This window comes from Phoenix dactylifera, unplaced genomic scaffold (assembly GCF_009389715.1).
Source record: "Phoenix dactylifera cultivar Barhee BC4 unplaced genomic scaffold, palm_55x_up_171113_PBpolish2nd_filt_p 001233F, whole genome shotgun sequence".
In the NCBI taxonomy this organism is placed as follows: Eukaryota; Viridiplantae; Streptophyta; class Magnoliopsida; order Arecales; family Arecaceae; genus Phoenix; species Phoenix dactylifera.
Window position 1 is genome coordinate 49,781 of NW_024068568.1, and position 12,308 is coordinate 62,088.

Genomic DNA, 12,308 nt, shown 5'->3' on the forward strand with positions numbered 1-12,308 from the left:
TAAATAGCCACAGAGGACTGTAGCAAGGTAGAGAACAGATATTCCACTCCAAGCATTCAAGTTTTCAAGCTCTCCAAGTGCTCTTAAACGAAAAAGGGGAGATCTGCATTTACTGCTCCAACAACTTCTTCCCAACAATCAAAGCTTCCTCCTCCTGCATTCAAGTCGACCACTCTTTCAAGAGGAGACCGGAGTTCCAGAAGCCATACCTCTTCACCAGCTTAAAAGCGTTTGAGGGCTTCTAACTCCTTTACGATTATATTGTCTTAAATCTGCTTTTTGAGAATCTATTTTCTGTTTTCTCCTATCTCTTGTATTTACTTGATTCAATCGGGGGATTGAATCAAGGGGTTTAAGGTTGGTTGGTGAGCCAAGTTAAAACCAACGTGTGTAAGGGTTTGATTGTGAGCCCGGAAAAACAATCGGGGTTGGTTCTAGTCGGTGAGCCTGGGAAAACCGACCGAGTTCGTTGTGAGATCGTAAAACAACAAGTTTGGTTGTGAGCTTGCAAAACAACCGGCTGTAATCCAAGGGGGTTATAGTGAAATTCCCAAGTGAGACTTGGGAAGTGGACGTAGGAGCAAGGGTTAGCTCCGAACCACTATAAAACTTTGTGTTTGTAGTGCATTGTCTCTCATCTTCTTCCCCGCACATTACTCACAGCACTAGGCTTTAATTAAATAACTTGCTATAGTTTTTAATTAATCATCCACAAAGTTTTAATTAGCCAAATTATATTAAAAACCCAATTCACCCCCCCCCCCTCTTGGGTTGTCTATCTGGGCAACAGTGAGAGTTCCCATCTCCTTTTAGCTATCGGTCAACTGACTCAACTTAAAGACGACAGAGATTTAGGAAAAGAAATACACCATGAGATTGGAGATTATGGTCTGAATAAAAAGATTAGTGAACACTTTTTCCCTGTAAGGACAAGAGTACACTTAACCATTGTGAGGTTTTCCTTTCAATCCTTTTAATCATTAGGCCCTGAACATGTTACAAAGACCAACCAATCCCTTAAGATAATGGTTTGCGATTTGCATATTTTCGACCTTGCATGCCATGAGGCCAGCTCCACCCTCTAATCAAACAACAACCATTTTCATTCCTATCATGACATCGCATCAAAATAGAACCTGAGAACTAAAATGAGAAATAAATCAAAACTAACAAAACTCATTTTTTTTATATGCATAATTTACAAGGGTGATTATCTATGCTCCTCTACCAGCATAAATAAGTAATCTTTCTTCCCCATATCAAAGTATCCATTTACCAATATAATCAAATGGAGTGTGTACTAGTTGTGTTATATGCATTCTTTGTGCAGCACTCTTAGAGAATCTCGATATCCTTTGTTAAATCCATAGGCATCAACATAGAGTGCTAGCTCAGATATACAATAAGAAAAATTGAAAAGTAATGTAACTTCTATCCATAATATCCATCCTCAAAAAATTAATCTACCATCACAAACAGGTGATTCAGCTTTCCAAGACCAAAAGCCTTCCCAGGTTCCATTTGCAACTATAGATTCCCATACCATGTGCTTCTGGGCATTCATGCATTCTAAAAGTCATGAAATCAAAAGTAATTAATGTATCTCTAGCAAAAGCAATTTCATCTCTCAGACAAATTCCCAATCATTGATTTCAACGTGGAATCACGACATCCCCCATACACTCATTCGCTTAGCAATATATTGTTTTGACATGCACAACACAATTATCTCTAATAACTTGACAGTAACTTTGGCCCAAGAATAAAGGAACCATTGCAGCCAATGAGCTCTTTCATCTTCAGGTTTCATAGTGCATCAATTTTTTCAATCAAATCCCTTGGACAATGCTCATTCCAATTCTCTTTGTTCCCTTGGAACATAGTACCCTGAGATCACAACTAGGCTAAGAAATCCAAATGTTTGGGAACCACATCCTTGTCCTCAAAAGGGTAACCATCTACCTCAAATTTCATTTTCATTTACCATTTCGTTTTCATTTACCATTTTCTCATCAAAGTTGCCAATCTTTAGAAAACTTTGCATTCCAATTGTCTACTATCAAGAAATTTGTACTCACGAAGTTGCCACTATCAATACGAACTCAAGTCAAGTAGGGTCCAATACTTCCAACCTTTGACCCGACTTGTTGGGGTTATCGGGTCTACTTTTTAACCCAGATCCTAACCTATCCAAGAATTAGGTCAGTCCAAGGTGGGCAGGATCGATAGACATTGGGTCAAGTAGGCTACAAGTCCAGGTTGCACTGGGTATGGATTGGATCCAAGTTCAAGTTGGATCAAGTAAAGATCTAAGACCAAGTTGGATTCTCAAGCAGGTATTATCCTTTGGAAAGCTTAATTCCTTTTGTACGCTCACAACTATTCACGCTTAGCCTTAAGATGTAGTTAATATGTTTATAAGATTTGTTAGGGATATGAATGTAAACTATATATTATATACTAAGTAAACCATCGGATTCAAGTCAAGTCCGAGATGGTAACTTTTAGCATACTCATACCTAGACCTGAAAAGTTCATGGATCAATTTTTGGACCCATACCAACCAAATCAGGTGTGGGTCAAGTATAGGTCTGCAAGGACTAGTGACAGCCCCAAAAAAATAGCACCACCATGGATACAAGGGTTTAGGACTCGATGGGATGGTATGGTGTGCTACCATCCCAAGTGTCAAGCCATCAAAATATCCCAAGTGTTGGGACAAGACGTCCCACCATCCCAAGTACTGAGTCCCAGAGCATCCCACCATCCCTAGTGTCGAGATGGAGCAGGATGCAGCGCATCCCATTTCATGGAAAACCAGAACAGCCCCATCCCATGGGATCTGAATCTTTGCCACAACCTCTTCAATCATCAGCATCGACTTTTTCACATCATGGCTTAAAAAAGCCTAGCATACTGTCAACTACAAGTTATTCCTAAAGAAGCTAATTAAACATAAGTTGGCCAACTCAACCATGGCAGACAACAATGTAGAAATCCATAGGAATAACTACTATTTTAGTAGTGTGTCTCCCTTTACGCACCACTTGCTCCAAAAGCCTCACTAACAATCTTTAAACCATATGTATGGCAAAGCCCTAAAAATCTCTTTCACATCTCACTCCCACCTATTTAACATTTCATATAACAATCCATCCTCCAAATAACCAAATGCATATCAGTTAAAACCTTATAGGTTTAATTGTTCAAACATGATCTATGTTTCAGCCAGCTACAGGCCAAAATATCAAAAATTAGTATTGATGCCAAAAAGGAATCCTGAAAATTCTTTCTATTTACCTATTATCGGTTGCAAAAAAAAAGGAATAAAAAAAAGAATACTCTAGTCATGTTTAGGTAACTGCAAATCTTGAGATAGTCTGCACAATGTAGATATCAAATGTCCAGGCCCGCATCTCATCCTCCTTGGGTCATACTATCAAATGTCAATGTCAACGTACACGAAGTGCATCACTATACAAAGAATTATTAGACCAATCGACGATGGATAATGAGCTCTAACATATTCTAACGATAAATTGATATATGTGATTCACACGCAAGCCCCAACCTTTCATTTTTTTAAATCACGCAAATGAGATATCCAAGAATAATTGGCACATTCTACTAAAATAGAATGCAGGCCTTATAGTATCAAGCCCAAAGAAAACAAATTAAGTGCTTAGGGCAAAAGGAACAATTCCCAAACAATTATGTAAAATACTAAAGAACTAAGGAGCTATTTTTTTTCAATAACACAAAACTTTGAATGTCAACACAAACTTCGAATGTCAACACATACTATAAGTGTCCATGATTCTCCAATCAAACTAGGGATCCAGGGCCAAAAGCCCCAACTATTCAATAGTTTACCTAAAACATGAGAACCAAGAAATAAAGAGAACATTTTTCTTCAATTACTGTTCAGGATAAAATATTGGGGGTTCCATAAGCTTAATTGGAACAAATGTATTTTGGGGCACGAGCCCCATTCTTAGCCATTAAACTTTAACTAATTTTGAATTTTAAAAAAGAGAAAAATCTGTCAAAATTCATTAACGTAACCTCAAATTATAGAACTTTGTTTTCAATTAAATTTTGCCAATAAAGGAACCGAGACAAAGAAAATTATCTCCTTTATACAGCCATATCCTAATCATTGTGCGGGTGTTCTTACACCCTCAGTCAATTTCATAGTCGAAGGTAAATGCCATGGTCTATTGTGCAGATACGGGCTCCGGACCAGTTGTCCGGCGGCAAGGGTTGGTACGGATGTGCGCCATACCGTGCCAAGTCTATACCGAAACAGGAGGAGAGAGGAAAAGAGAGAGAAAAGGAGGAGAAAAGGAGGGAGAGAGGAGGGCCAACAGAGGCCGACAACCCGGGCAGGAGGTGGAGGAAGGCCCCGTGGCTGGGTCCCTTGTTTCGTTCAAAACAAAGGTCTGGCCACGGAGCCCGAAGGAGCGTCCTCTGCGCGGCTCGCCGGCCCTTCGTCGGCCGGCCTACACCTCCCTCTCTCTTCCTTCCTCTCCCTCTCCCTCTCCCTCCCCCACTCACTCTCTTTTCCTCTCTTTCCTTCTCCTTCTCCTTCTCCTCCAACAACGGTTTTCATTTCCATTGCCGGAACCGTCCCGGTCCGCCGTTAGAACAGCTTGGTACGACTAGAACCGTCCGGTTCGGAACGGTTCCGCCAACCCTAGTAAATGCTATATACATTTTCCTATAGTTTTATAAAAGAAAATATTCTTTTCGCAAAAAAAATCCTATTTGTAAACCTATACACAAATTTGCAATAGTTAAGCATGTTAAACATAACTTCTATAGTAATGCAAAAGGAGAAAAAGCATATCTTGGGTGATCTTTGGTTTCATCCAGGACGATCCAAGAATGCACCTTGCATCAACTCACACCAAAAAACACAAATTCTATACAAATTCCTCTCTTCATCTTTCTCACAAAAAATAAATAAATAGCCTACAATGTTATTCTGGCATCCAAATAGACATTTTCCAATAGACTCCTCATGCATGATTTTGCATAAAATATTAGTAGAGTAAAGCAATGATCCTTTAGGTGAATAAACATCATAAATGCTATGACTTTCATCTCTAGATGAAATTTCATATCATAATTACCTCAGCCCCAACCGCCCTATCAAAAAGTTAGGGCGGTTGTCAACTTGTCTACGGGATAGATTAAGTCCTTGAGAAAAGGGCATGGTACACACATGCATGTTTAGAATCATGTATATCTAATAAGGGGTATCCCCACCCCTCCCCCCCCCCCCCCCCCCCAAAAAAAAAAAAAAAACCAAGTGATACTACTTCATCCAACAAACTTTCTACCAAATATTTCCACCATTAGGTCCCAACATTTGCTCTACAACTTGCTAATCTTCAAAAGGAAAAAGAAAGGAATTAATTGTAAGTTCCTCTGACTCACACCTAATAAATCCAAAATCTAGGGCAAGGATGAGACACACTTGGAGCATAAGTATAATCGATTTGCCATAGTGCCATGATGGCTATGCAAGATCTGCCAACACAAATGCTGAGGGCATGTGATGCATGCCCCAACCACCATATTGCTTGCCAAGAACACCTCCATTTGGCCAAATGCTTGAAGATGCTGTGCTCAAGGATGATTAAATTGCAGAGGTTGAACTTCTCATGCTTGCAGATCCCAAGACCTTGGCCTTAGATTCAGCTGCTTTCACCTTGAAGTCAATCTTGGGTTTTGGCTTCTCAAAGGAACTTGGAGGATTGTGATGGTGGACCACTGCAGGAAGAAGAGAGAAAGAGAAAGAAGAAGAAAAGGAGGAGGAAGAAGAGGTTATAGAGACGCAGGAAGATGAGGTTATAGAGACGCAAGAGGAAGAGAAGAGGAGGAGGAAGAAGAAGAAGAAGCAGAAAAAAGGCTAGGATTTTTTATTCAATCATTCAATTCCTAATTCATGAGCGAGGTGGCCCTTATATAGGCCTTACATCATGAATTGACCAAGTCAAACAATTAACAACTAACCAAACTTGGACCTTTCAATTAATTGACTAAGTCAATTAATTGATTACATACCAAATTAAACCTTACTAACATTAGACCATTAAACCAATTGATCACACCTAAAATTTGACGTTTATAATTAGGTCTTACATTGATCAATTGATCCAATCACTTGACCCAACAGCTAACCCAATTGACTTGACTAAAATCAAACTAACCAAACTGACTCGACCAATAACAAAAGCAACCAATTGACTCCATCATCTAAATGAGGAGCTCTGATGTCCCCATCAGATTGTAGGAACCGAAGGTGCAAGGTAGAGAGAAGAAAGCATATTTATTGCTCTAGATGGAACCGGTAGGAAGAAGCTTGTGCTACAACTTGGGATTAAGATCAACTCTTAAGAGACGAGATACGAATTAGGGCATTCAGATTAATTTTCAACAAAACTAGACTTGCTGATTTCACTTGGCATTCATCATTGACAGGGCAAGGCATAGGAGCATGGGAAGCAAGTGCGTGGCACCCTAGCATTCTTCTAAATTTCATCCTGAAAAAATAGCTTGAAAGAATATTGAAAAGATCTTTGTTTGAATTGTATCCTTTTTCAAGATCTTTGTTCTAATTCTCTTCTAATTTCCCTCCAATGAAATTTAGGAAAGTTTAAGCAGTCCGAAATTTAGGAAAGTTTAAGCAGTAAAAAATGAATTTTGCACCACCAAGGTGGTAGCCCAGTTGGAACGGGGCGTTTGCTTCCAACCAAGTGGTTCCAGGTTCGAAATGCGCGGGCGTCGATTAAATTCGGGGACCGGATGCCCCACGCCTGGACACGGGGTCTGGAAGCGCTACTGGTCGGCTGGTAGCCTGGGTGGTGCCAGGTGTGACGTACTCACACGGAGGGTCGGGTCGGATAAAACTGAGCCGGCCCACGGGTGGGGAGGGTATGAGTAAAATAGGTCGGAGTGCCCAACACACGACTCGGTCTACCCGCATCGAACATTCTCCTGGCGGGGTGGGGGCCCAGTGGTCGGGGCTGCTACGCGGGGGTGGGGCTTGTCCCTTCCTCCCCCCTTCCCCTTTCGTTTAGCCAAAAAAAAAAAAAAAAAAAAAAAAAAAAGAATTTTGCTATACACTCTATCCTCCTAATAGAACTAACCATCAAACACAAATTTCATTTTTTTACCATTTTCTCATGCAATCCAACCTATAGAGAGCTACAACTTCCAATTCTCTGTTCTTTCAACAAATTCGTATTCCCGAAATTTGCCACCATCAACGCTACATAGATAGCATCATCACACACCACAATCTCTTCAACCATCAGCCTTTGTTCTCCCTCTAAACACAGGTTAAAAGGAGCATAGCATAATATCAACTAAAGTTGATGCTTAAACAAATCATGAAACCAGCTTAAAAATAACTGGGTCAAATCAAATATTTAATAATATCTTCCTTTAAACGCCAGCAACCTTAAATTTCCCAGCAATAATTCTCTGTTTGCAAAGAAAACCATATATATCTCTTCCACATTTTCACTCCAAACCCTCCTTCACAGTTCAAATATCCAAAAAACCAAATGTATGACTTCCTATAAACCTTTAATGGCTAAAAAACACAACTTTGATTTTTGCTGAAAAACCATTGAATTTTTTCAAATTTAGTTTCATATGTAAAAGAAACATGAAGCATATCTCATCACTTAGCAAAAGCTTATAAAAATAAGCATGCAAATTTACCAGTGTTAATCTCCTAATGCATTAGATTAGGAAGAAAATGATATAACTTATGTTTCCATGAGATTCAAGGCCAACTCATAACATAGCTAAAATCTTGAGCACCATGTCATGCTATTTCAACTAAAATTTGTAGCCACAATGGAAAAATAGAATTAAATAATATATTAAAAAGAGAGCCAACATATGAAAGAATTAAAATCCCTCTTCATCAATAACTTGAAGAAACAATAAAAGGACAGCCGAATTCTCTAACAGCGCAAACGCACAACCATAGAGCATAGCAATGAACCAAAATATACTTGTATGCTTGCTATGCAGGTACAAGTGGAATCAATTAAAATCCATAGTAGATAAGTAAACTTAGACATACATGCTACAGTATGAAGATAAACTAGAGCTCCAAGCTTCTTATGATATCAATTCGAGAATCCCAATAAAAGTAAGGCCAAAAAATAAAAAAGAAAGAAATGAAAAGAGAAGATGAAAAGAAATACTAGATCCCACCTCTATCCTCCTATTGTTCTGGCCATAGTACACAGGGTCATCACCTTTGGTTAAAAGGAAGACCATTTGTTGATCCATCATCTGCATCACAACTCAAACTCATCATCAAGCTTGAGAGCCTCGGCAGCGGCCTCCTCTTCCTCATCGTCGATCACAAAGTAGGGGTTGTGCACCTCTGGCTTGAACTTGTAACCGGTGAAGATGTAGAAGGCGAGGGTGGCGAGCTCCCCGGCGACAACACTGGTCCAGAGGTAGCGGTAGGAGGTGATGGTGACGAAGGCGTAGACAACGACGCGGGTGAAGTAGATGTAGCAGATGACGACGACGTAGTACTGGCGGAACAGGGTGAGCTTCATGAGGTTGACAGCGGCCTTGCCGTCGGTCCGGGCCGCCTCGCGGAGGTTCTTGATGGACCAGACGATGGGAAAGAGGACGGCGCAGCAGCAGACGACGTCGACGAGAAGGAAGACCTGCTTCCAGTTGACCCAGTCGCGAGCGTAGGGGCTGGACTCGTCGATGGCGACCTGGGCGATGTTGGCGACGACCTGGAGGGGGATGACGACCATGAGGACCTTCTTTTCGCGCTCCTGGAGGTAGGGCTTGAGGAAGGACCAACCGGTGCCGATGAGGACGATGAGGGTGAAGAGGGAGATGCCCTTGAGGAAGCTGAAGATGTAGAAGAGGACATCCCAGCCGTGGGCGCTGCCGGTGCGCTCGATGTAGGACTTGTCCTCGGCCTCGCAGAGGAGGTTGAGGGCCTTGAGGACGACGACCGCGAGCATGAAGTAGTGGATGCGGAAGACGGCGCTGCGCTTGCGGAGGAGGACGGCGACCCAGGCGGCGGCGAGGGCGGCGTAGGCGAGGAAGAGAAGGAAGTAGATTAGGGGGAGGGAGGCGGCGCCGGCGGAGAGGTAGGCACGGTGGCCGGTGTGGGGATCGAGGTTGTACATGGCGGAGCGGACGGTCATGGAGACGCGGAGGCCGCGGAGGCAGTTGGCAAAGACGAGGGTGTACTGGCCGGGATCGGACTGGGAGAAGACGGTGCCGAAGAAGGTGGAGCGGGGGATGGAGAGGCCGCTGGGGTTGGGGTTGGGATTATTGAGTTGGTTCAAGGAGTAGACGTGCTTGACGAGGGAGGAGCCGAGGGGACAGGTGATGTCGCGCTCCTGGAGCTGCTGGAGGACGTGGATCCAGGCGTCGCGGGTGGAGAGGAAGAAGCCGAGCTGGGAGAGGTCGAGGGCCGGGGAGGGGTCGGAGAAGGAGATCCCGGAGACGTTGAGCTCCAGGACGCCGTTGTGGGTGAAGCCGAACTCGTCGAAGGGGATGATGGTCCGCCCGTCGGATCGGACCTCCGTCACCCGGATCTCCGCAGCCGACGGCCGGAAGGAGGCCAGGATCGCCACCGCGAGGAGGAGGACGAGGCGGAGGAGGGCCATCGCCGCCGTCGGCTAATTTTTCCGGTGGGTCGACGAATGTCCAGATAGAGGAGATAATTACAAATAGTCGTGGTTTCTGGCTGGGGAGAGGAGAGGATAGGCAAGGTAAAAATTGGGGAGCTATCGCCTGGGGCCGTTTTATATTAAATCAACGTTTCTGGGCAGGGTTGCTTGATTGCTTCAACGCCAAGGATGGAACGCCCGGAGAGCCGTCTTTTGATTCGTGTCTCCGGGTCTTGCCGTCGCCTTTCTTTATTTTTTTTTATTAGTTTAGACTAGTCGCAATGCGTTAAGGCTGGGGTTGACTTATGACCGGGCCTGCTTAGACCCGATTCTAATTCATTTTTTGAGGCTACGTAGAGTCGGATCCGATTCAAAAATTAAACCTATTCTACTTTATGGGTCGGATCTAAATTTACCGAATTCAGATCCGACCCGGCCTATTTAAATTTTGGACAATTTTAAGTTTCCAACCCTATAACCTGATCTAACTTGAACCGAACCAGCAAACCATTTATGCCCGAAAAAGTCCGAATCTGTATTGTTCTCTAAGTTATGCCTTATAATTGATTTGCATATTCTATATGTGAGTAGTATTTTGCATCTTGAGTTTTGTTGTGGTTAAAATCTGGCCTGAAGGTGACCACGTCGGAAGAAGCCAAGGCGACACCGGCCAAGACGGAGGAAGAGGGCCACCTTCTGAGCTCCGGGGTACCTGCACAAAGCCTTGGCTGGAGATTCCGGAGAAGGCCCTCCGATGGCTAAGTTAGCTGTGTTTTTGGAGGGGTTTAGAATAGCTTTCTTATAGCTTCTATTATCTTTTTCTTACTTACCCAGGGCCTTTTCCTACCCCTTTTTATAGAATGAGGGTTTTGGCTATTACCTGTAGGCTTTTGGCTGAACTGTGATCAGCTGGCGGCGGGAATCACGGAGACTGATCCCACCAGCGGAGAATCCGGAAGACATCATTCCAAATTTGCTTTGAGAATCCGCGGGGCTTCGATGAGGATTTAAGAGATACTTCTCCTGTCTTGTCCTGAGGATCCGCGAGATCTTTGATGAGAATTTGGAGATGGTAGGATTGACGTTGACAGGGCTGAGGTCGGCTCGGCCTCGGGCTGAGGTCGGATAGACTTGGAGGCTGTGGCATGCGCTTGGCAAGGTCGGCTTGGTCTCTGGCCGAGGTCGCTTCCTCCGGTCGAGGTCACCTCGGTCTCTGGCTGAGGTCGGTTCACTCGGCAAAGTTTGGGTAGTTCCATGCTGGAGTAAGATGATCCATTTTACCGCCCATCAAGTTTATAACTCCAATTCAAAATATAGAACAATTCATGCAGTTTCGTTGCTTAGTTTTGAAGGCTTATTAAAGAATAATGAACATTTGTAGTATGCTTAATTTTGAAGGCTTATTAAAGAATAATGAACATTTTGTAGCAACAAAGTAGCAACTGAGCCTCGAAAAGGCTTGAGTATGAAGATCTAGGTTGTTCTTAGATAATCTGATTAAATGAGCACTGCATGTTATTTTTGCAGTCAACCTTATCTGGTTTGTGGTTTTTTGTCCTTCAATATTCAAAAAGAAAGTCATTGAGGTTGCTTTCTACTTCACATACACAATCATACTCTTTCAGATTCATTTGGATCCGACCCAAACTTGAACGAGAGTCGAATTTTTTTGGTTAGGATTGGGTTATATATGGACCCAATCCGACTCGAATGACTAGTAGGGTTAAAAATTTTAGTAATGGACCCGACCCGACCCGATCTGATCTTCTATTAGATTGAGTCTAGGTCCAACATTAGGACCTGAACAAGAAGCCGGGTAGGGTCGGTGTCACTCATGACCTAATCCGACCCGACCTATTTGTACCCCTCAATGTCCATAATATATAATATAGAAGTAGAAATATATATATACATGCAATTTGTAAAAGAAAAAATGCACAATGTAAGTAAACTATGACATGATAGCAATTTAATACAAGAGTTGTATTCCACTAAAGCTGATTGTAGGCCAGATTAAGGTATAAAAAATATCAAATTTTAAATAGATCCAATCCCACTAAAAATAAATATAGTTTAGGTTCGAGGTCTAGCCCATGATTAGCTCTATGTTCGACCTAGCAAATGGTACCATGCATGATGAAAGATCTTTATGTGAATTATGAATATTATGAATTTTGATGCTATGCCAAAAATTGCTGGAACATAAAAAAAGTAATGAATTTGGTCTAAAAGCAAAAAAATAGTAGTATTAAATATATTATCTAGTTAAAAATTTCACAAAAGTTTCGGCTCGTAGACCGATAAAGATAGTAATACTCCACTATAATGAATTCTATTTTATAGACCTTTTACAACTGTTTAATTTCTTTCACTCTTCTTAGAGAATTTTGGATGCCAGTCCGCAAGCTTCTCTAGAATCGTATTCATTAACTGACATTAGTCACCTCTGCTTCGAAAGACTCAATCATGCTCTTTTAACCAAGCATGGAAGATCATCGACCTGATCTGCCAAGGGATAAGTTGAATGTTGAAAAATGCTATTAATTGAAAGATTACATTGAGGAGGACATGCAAGAAATCACAAAGTTAAAAGGCCGTGTTGTTTTATCACTTTTGACTAATATAATT

General features: G+C 42.2%; 1 protein-coding gene across 1 annotated transcript; it reads right to left on the bottom strand.

The window, feature by feature from the left end:
• Positions 1-8,008: 8,008 nt before the first annotated feature.
• Positions 8,009-9,708, bottom strand: LOC120108232 (protein CANDIDATE G-PROTEIN COUPLED RECEPTOR 7-like). Its single transcript, XM_039121807.1, has one exon. The coding sequence runs from the start codon at positions 9,675-9,677 to the stop codon at positions 8,328-8,330; it is 1,350 nt and encodes a 449-aa protein (XP_038977735.1). The 5' UTR covers positions 9,678-9,708; the 3' UTR covers positions 8,009-8,327.
• Positions 9,709-12,308: the final 2,600 nt, after the last annotated feature.